The sequence below is a fragment of the Gadus macrocephalus genome, chromosome 12 (genome assembly GCF_031168955.1).
Source record: "Gadus macrocephalus chromosome 12, ASM3116895v1".
In the NCBI taxonomy this organism is placed as follows: Eukaryota; Metazoa; Chordata; class Actinopteri; order Gadiformes; family Gadidae; genus Gadus; species Gadus macrocephalus.
This window is the reverse complement of record NC_082393.1, coordinates 23,191,977-23,200,063: the sequence shown is the minus strand read 5'-3', so window position 1 is coordinate 23,200,063 and position 8,087 is coordinate 23,191,977. Positions and strand designations below refer to the sequence as shown.

The window sequence follows — 8,087 nt, the reverse complement described above, 5'->3', positions numbered from 1 at the left end:
TGGTTACTGGTTAATTTATTTGTAGGATTCAGGAGGATTATAAGATACAGTCTTTACATTATTGCATTTCTTAATTGTTGATGTTTTAATGTTGTGAGGTTAAACACTGTACCTGTTACTGTGTTTACATAGAGAACAACAATATTTAGTGTTTAGCCATATTATAGCCATGACATGTTCAATCCTCATACCATTTCGGTGTCCTATTTGAATTGCTTTCACACAAGACCACGCAAAGGATTGGAACGCTGACGTAGAAAAGGAGGAGAGACTTTTGACCAATTAGAACCAAGTCCTGTTCAACATCGCCTCAATATTTATTTGGATGTTCTGCGATCTGGCTGCCGTGGGTGACAATAACAGGTGGGGAAATTCCAACAGGCATTTATTCCGTCGGATATCGCCTTCATCAGAGCGGCGGAGATAGGTTTGTGAGGCAACACTCGTAACTACCCGAGTCCCGGTGCATGTTTGCTAGCTAACGACAGTCACATCAACAAGTGATCTGATTTGACCCATAGATGTGATTAGCTCTGACAAACGCTATAACAGTGAATGACGTGACCCAGTTTTACCTACAACCGATTTGATAAGAATACGATTTTGTTTAGTCTCTCATCCGAGCGGGGGGTGAATGGCTAGCTGTGTCCTTGAATTGGGATCACCCGTCTCGAACTCACAGGTCTGTTTATCTTCCTCACGTCGGTCATGTGCGCACGTTTGCATCGCTTGTCACCTGCGCTCTATTTGTTTGTTTGGGGAGAATTTGATCACCAAATCCATGGAATTCTTGAAGTTTATAAGTGGTTTGTTGATTCCGTGCAAATCTTGTAAAAATGCATGCAAGAAACACAAGAAACAGTGTGCAACATTTGAACACAACCGCACACTTTTTGTTATCGTGTTTTACAGGATGGAAAGTGGAGATTGTAATGGTCTTCGGCCACGTATGCGAATCATCCCCGAAATGCCTGCGTTTCCTGACCTGAAAAGCCCTATTGTGATGGAAGGCAGTCAGGCTGAGGAACGGCAGGGCTTTGGAGACCTCATAAACAGCAACGGTGAGAATAAGTGACTGGATATTCCTATTGCCAAGGGTCACGGTGGCTAGATGGGATTCAATCCCAATTCAATTATGCTATTTTTTGTTAAAGGAGGCACTGCGAATGTTGAATATAGTACACTCAATGTAGGTATCTTTTTGAAAATGTAATACAAATGTAATTAAGATAGGTGATTGGACATTGTTGGTGTAGGCCTACTTGTGAGTGTATTACACATCCAATGCGAGGAATAGGGAAGTAAGGATGCATCCTAACAAGGTGTAGTCTATCACCCTACATTGTTGAACTGCTTTGTTACTGGCCATGTGTCTGTGTCTCATCCTGATTCACCTATTGCATCACATGCCTGCGAAGAACTGGCAGCTCAACAGTGTGTTGTTCAAATAGATACTCCCAGCCAAAAACACTCCTTAGGACGCATGACCTCACATTAATGGCAAAGTTCATTACAAATTGTATTGCAGCTACTTTTTTTGTGGTCATCTTACTGAAATATCACTTAAACACATGATGCTGCTGTATATGAGTAATATAACTTGTCATTGTCTTTCATAGCAGAGGCGTAAACATCCACAGTTGAAAACCCCATTTAAAAAAATTATAGGACTTACAAAATAATAATTTGACTAGTATATAAACTGGTCTATAGGCCTGATAGCATTACTTGGACCTTCATGTTTTGTTATTTCTGTCATTTCCTGATTTTGATTATACTACATGGAAATAAAGAGCATAGTGCTTGGTCCTGAAATGTACCTGTACTCATGACATCTGTTTGTGTTACAGGCAGCTAATATATGTTTGCTCATTGTTTATTTACCTTTGCCCATCAGTAAGCCTTAGTAATCTTAATCAGGAAACTGGCTCTGTTGATTTTGGTGTGTGTCAATGAATTTGACCAAAAGGCTTCATTTGAACGGAGCCAAAGTCCACTCAAAGGACTTTTTATTGGCATTTCTGCATAAGCTATGTATTCATTCTACAAAATGATGTAATGCCTTTTCCATTTTTTATAATTGCAGGAAAAATGGAATTAGAATATGTGATCAGCAAGAAACTGCAACTGAAGATGAAAGCAGAGGTTTGTTATATGGAAAAAGCCTTAATATCTAAGTTATTATTCCTCTTTATTACCATTATTTTCATTCTGTCTTATAAAAATGACACTATGGATGAAACTGTTTATTGAACTTCCTACGAAAGGTTGAGAAAGATTACACCCTTGTATGACATGGCTGTATCACAGTGCACTTATTAAAAAAAAAATTATCATGGGTTATGCAGCCATCACCCCAACTTGACTTGTTTGTCTTGTCGGTCATTAGGCCAATTGGATGAGGCACAAATGATGAGTCACTTAAAACAAAGCTTTAGTTATCAGCAGAAGACAAATGCATGAAAGCGAATTAATTGTGTCTGGTCTTGGTTGATCATGAGACCACGGAATGGAAATTCAGAAATTGGTGGTTGCACTTTCCCCTTCTCCCCCCAATGCTGGCCACCTTGCCAGGAAAAAGGGAAAATGATTATCTATATTTGGTTTTATGAATGAAATGAATGTGCTAAGCTATTGAAATCATGTATCTTATTTTCACACAGTAGTATTTGCATCATGTTTGCATGTTATCGCCACGTGGAACCAGAAGAACACTATATACACGCAGCTTCTCCTGTCCATTCAGTTCTTGACATCACCGCCCTCTGATTCGGTGACTTGTTTCTGTATCTCTGCCTATTGCTCAGCACCTGAGATGTGACCTGATCCGTCAGTTTGACAGCCATGTCAGTGAGCTTGTGGACAGTCTGATCGAGGAGTCCGTCTCTCTGGAGCCGACCCCCTTACCGGCAAACTTCTCTCCCTCGATGTCGGACAAAGAGAGGAGCAAACTCAGGTACTGTCTTCGCCCTCAACGGCCAGAAGTTCTGCTCTTTGATTCATCAGATCTGATGCCCCTCAATTTACTTGTCTTGACTTTGTTTCCTAGGAGTATCCGGCCGCCCCACGGTGAGGGCAAGCAATTTGTGAACCGCAGATCCCTGCTGGAGTGAGTAGAGTTTGTCTCGGGTCCGAGAGATGTAGCCCGTTGAGCTCAGTGACCATCACTGCTGTTCATCCTCTTGTCCGAGAGATTAACCATTTCCAATCTCCTGCTTCCCACAGTGAGCTGTTTGAGGTGAACCACATCCGGACCATCTACCACATGTTCATCGCCCTCCTCATCCTCTTCATCCTGAGCACCCTGGTCGTGGATTTTATCGACGAAGGCAGGTAGCGTACACGCCTACTTATTGTATCATGGTTCAGGATAATTATAAATCTGGGACCTCAGTTGAGTGGTTAGTGTTTGTTGTATTCATTTATTCATCATACAGTTTGATAGATTCACTGTGTCATCTCCAATTAAAAGAGGTTTTGTTTCCTTTAACCAGTTTTTCCTGCATTCCTATTCCCAGAACTGTGATCAACTTGACCGAAATGTGTTGCACTCACCTTAAAATTAAATGGCCTGACAAATATAAAAAAAAAGGTTTCCTTCTTCTCCTATTTGTCCTCAACTCCAGACTGGTGCTTGACTTTGACCTCCTGGTCTACGTCTTTGGGCAGTTTCCCCTGGTGGTGTGCACGTGGATCTACATGTGCGTGTCCGCGTCACTGGTTCCCTTTATGCTGTTCCAGACGTGGGCCCAGAGTCAGTGTGGCTCCGGTGGCCACCCCAGGCTGTGGAGCCTGCTGTATGGCTCGGCCTTTCTCCTCTACCAAGCCGTGGGCCTGGGGTTCCTGCCTACCTACGTGGCCGTCAGCAACAGCCTGCCGCCTGCGTCCTCCTTCATCGTTATCCTGGAGCAGGTGACGGACCGGACTGGCTCTTCCCGACCATGATGTAGAGTTGACGTTTGATCTGCGCTCCATTGACTCCCCGTGGCCTCCTGCTTCTGAACCGCCTTCGTGTGTCCTGTGCATGTGTTTGTGTGTCGGTTCCAGGTGCGTCTCATGATGAAAACGCACTCCTTTGTGCGGGAGAACGTTCCACGAGTGCTCTCAGCTGCTAAGAAGAAGAACGGTATGTTGTCCGCTTCTTTGAAGATATTTCTATGACTTGTAATTTACACTCTTTGCAGACTGACTGAGAAGTACTCTTTGTGTCATGTACAGACTCAGTCCCATTGAGGCCACATATCAACCAGTATCTCTATTTCCTCTTTGCGCCTACCCTCATTTACAGAGATCACTACCCCAGGTAAAACCAGCTTTTCTTCATTTTCACTGGGGTGGTTGATTCCATTGTCTTCCTTCCTAATAAATGCCAAGAAGAGGTGGAACATCTTGCATTTGTTCTTGTATCCAGGAATCCATTGATCAGGTGGGGTTACGTGGCCACAAAGTTACTGCAGGTACCAACATCTGATGCGCTTTGTTTGCAGTTTGCTTTTTTAATTTTTTTTATTTAAAGATCCAGTATTACTATAGTGTAACACTGTCATTGTAAGAGTGAGTTCTACAAATAGAGAGGTGTCTGAAAATGAAACAGACCGCCTCCTAAATGTGTCCCCCAGGTGCTGGGATGTCTGTTCTACGCCTACTACGTCTTCGTACGGCTGTGCATCCCACAGTTTCGAAGTATCAGTCTGCAGCTCTTTGACCTGAGGTCTCTGGTCCTGGGAGTCTTCAACTCCATCCTGCCAGGTGGGACGCCCCTACGCAGCCAAGACCAATTCGGCATTGACCGTCCTGATTCCAAATTGGAAGGAGGGTTGTTGGTGTTTGTCTATATATTGTCATGCAAGCGCTGACCTTCTTGTGGCTCCCCGTCTAGGTGCGTTGGTTCTCTTCTTGGCCTTCTTTGCCTTACTTCACTGTTGGCTCAATGCGTTTGCCGAGATGCTTCGCTTTGCTGATAGGATGTTTTACAAGGTACGTTGAATTGGTATCACTGTGTATTCTCTCAAACCTGAACGTTGTGATTTGCGAAGGTATTTTGAATCGATCTTGGTTTTATTGTTACAGGATTGGTGGAATTCAACGTCTTTTGCCAATTACTATCGTACTTGGAATGTGGTGGTCCATGATTGGCTGTACTACTACGTGTACAGGGACTTCCTGTTGGTGAGTAAACAAAGTCTGCCTTGCCTAGATGAAGAAGAGCTTCGCTGGTACTTGGCTACCACATACAAAGTGATATTTTTTCACATTATCATGCAGTTGTAACACCTGTCTTTATTTAAAACATTTGATATATTCTGCTTATTACTCAGAGACCTGCCAACAATGTAACATTGAGCTGCACGTTTCTATTCTTGTTTGCTTCCTCTTTCGTTCCCCGTCATTCCAGATGTCTGGGATGCGATTCCGTGCAGCTGCCATGTTTTTCGTGTTCACCGTGTCTGCGGTGGTTCATGAGTACATTCTAGCCATTTGCTTTGGCTTCTTCTACCCCGTCCTCTTCTGCCTGTTCATGTGCTTCGGAAGTAAGTGGTAGACGTTGGAAGAAAGAGGTGCAACTCTCTCCCGGTTTTTAGCAGAAAGCGAAAAGTTTCACTCCTGAAATTGGTTATAGAATGTAGTTACTATGAAGCGTTAACCTTTTAACTGCAGTATATTCTGTTGGTTTTTCACCACGGGTTTCTATTGTTGTTGTGCTGTTGGGTATGTTGTTCTGCTTCCTCCTGCCCCGTGACTGACCCTGCTCCCTCGGTCACAGTGATGTTCAACTTCATCCTCCACGACCGGCGGAGAGGTCCTATATGGAACGTCATCATGTGGACGTCCCTTTTCCTGGGACAGGGGGTCATCATCTGTCTGTACTGCCAGGAGTGGTATGCCCAGCGCTACTGTCCCATCACAGAGGTACATTTGAAATTGTATCTTTTTATGAATTGAATTATACTTTACAATATCGCATCAAGCCCTTCGTTGTGTGCAAATTGCCTGAGCAAAGAACCCGGAGGGACATTTTGCAATGTTTCGTCCGTGATATGATTAGGCTTTAAGCTGATCAGAGAGATAGTCAAAGTAAATTGATGATTTAGCTAATTTATTATCAGTCTTTTGAGTAATGGGACCAGATTTGTAATTTATTGCTGTGCACATTTACGTAGTGTTAACACAAATAATAGAAATATATGTAAAATGCATTAGCAAACATCTTCTTCCTCCATGTCTCGGTATTCTCTCTTCCATCTAGGTCCTACATAGGTTATCTATATTTCCACATGAGCTGCTGAGGTTAATCTGTTTACTTCCAGCCTTCCTTTCTGGAGTTGCTGAAGCCCCGGTCCTGGAGCTGCCACCGCCAAAAAGACGGCATGGCAGAGTCTCAGGGGATGTGACAAGCGATATGTGCATTGATCCAAACAGTGACCAATCAATCCCCTGTGAACTGCGGGTGGAAAAGGGTAGAGGAGACCAACCTATAGGTTACTGCCATGCCTCTTTAAGAGTTTAGTTGAATGTTTTGTGTGGCCTTTTGTTTAATTGTATTGCTTCAGTGTAATGTTCTGCGCACATGACCGTTTAATTATATTGATAGGCCCTTGAGGAAAATCAATTAACCGTCAGCAAAAACGATTCCTCTGTTTTACTTTGAATTCACTAAGCTGCCTTCTTTGTCTTTTTTTTGGTTGTCCGAGACAGCCTGGTTAAAATAATTGTATGTTAAACAAAATGTTTGTTTTAAATGCACATACCTGTTTTACATATTTTATATTATGTATGTTTCCCCTTTTTCTGTTAGTGTGTACAAGCAATGTTTGTGCATAATGTGTGATAATCGTGTTATGGCAGCTGAATGCAAACCTGAATACCCTTCTCTGGCAAATTGTTCTTAGGAATTAGTCAGTAGTAATTATACAGATCAAACCAAATTATCAACCGTTCTGAGTAATATCTGAGGCATAGATCTTCCTTGACAACCATCTAAACTCACTTTAGGGTTTGCTTAAAAAGCGATGGAAGAGGGGTTTACTGGTACGTGAGATTTTCTGGAAGATAACCTTGGTACATCACCATACTTCTCCAGTCATTTTTGGACCCTAATTGAAGTCATATCCTCTGTCACATTATGCTGTGAGTTATTCCCTATGATGGAAATCCCTTTAAAAACCAATCAGTGAGCGACAACCGAATGTAATAACCACGTATGTCTAATCTTTCTCGGAACAAAGTTTGATGTCAAAGGAAAAGTATATTTAACTTGAGAATCGTTCTATATAGGTAACAGGCATCTGTATAGGTAATACTGGTGCATTTGTATTGTTGGAAACTGCCATTACGTATTAAAGCTACCATGTTACTTGTTAGTGAGACCTGATGCAAGTAATACGATTTACAATGGGTCCTTTGGTAGTAAAATAGGTTTTGTAACAATGATACAATATTTATATTCTGTCAAACAAATGCTATGGGGCACTCTTATTATTCTGCATAAATGTAGGTCTGACATTGAAGAATTGAATGCATTGATTTTCTTTTTTAAAAATTATGTAAATATCGGGATTTATACATTGCATAATTAACGGTGCCAACCAAGTCGAGATGAGGTCTGTGAAACGAGGTATTCTGTGAAATGAACAGCACAATAAAAAGCGAAAACCAGCTCAATAATACAGTGAACGTTGTAACGTTCCACGAGGTGGCATCATTTCGCGTTCTCCCAGCGCAGCTTCTTTTGGTCCGCTGTACATCAATGGCTCATCCATGATCTTGGTTAATGCTGGGCCATTCTCAATTTGTGCTATGTAATCTACTGAAGTCAAACTATTTAATTGAAACAATATAATTGTCATTGCTGAAACGACACATTGTGGTTATCGGGACTTTTTTTCAGATTGGACAGATTGGAAAAAAAGGCTAGCTGATGAAGTGATTGCTTTTTTTTTTGTTTTCTCTAGTTCTGCAAAGGCTCTGTTGGAGAATAAACTTGATTGTATAAACTTGATGTTTCTGGCTTCATTCTACCCTTTATTTTAGGTTGATTATGTGTTGTTATTATTAACAATGTAACTAATATGCATTTGCATACATTA

General features: G+C 41.8%; 1 protein-coding gene across 4 annotated transcripts; it reads left to right on the top strand.

Moving 5' to 3' along the window:
• The first annotated feature begins 267 nt into the window (after positions 1–267).
• soat1 (sterol O-acyltransferase 1) lies at positions 268–7,999 on the top strand. 4 transcript variants are annotated; one of them, XM_060067826.1, is made up of 17 exons: positions 270–427; positions 612–682; positions 913–1,061; positions 2,087–2,145; positions 2,808–2,956; positions 3,050–3,109; positions 3,226–3,333; positions 3,627–3,912; positions 4,048–4,126; positions 4,219–4,303; positions 4,412–4,457; positions 4,620–4,749; positions 4,880–4,977; positions 5,071–5,169; positions 5,396–5,531; positions 5,765–5,910; positions 6,248–7,999. In XM_060067826.1, exons 3-17 carry the CDS (start codon positions 914–916, stop codon positions 6,506–6,508), a joined length of 1,890 nt encoding a protein of 629 aa, XP_059923809.1. In that variant the 5' UTR covers positions 270–427; positions 612–682; position 913; the 3' UTR covers positions 6,509–7,999. The 4 variants fall into 4 exon arrangements, with proteins under 4 accessions (XP_059923810.1, XP_059923809.1, XP_059923812.1 ...); XM_060067828.1 differs by having other exon boundaries at positions 274–427; positions 6,309–7,999; XM_060067827.1 differs by lacking the exon at positions 612–682 and having other exon boundaries at positions 268–427.
• Positions 8,000–8,087: the final 88 nt, after the last annotated feature.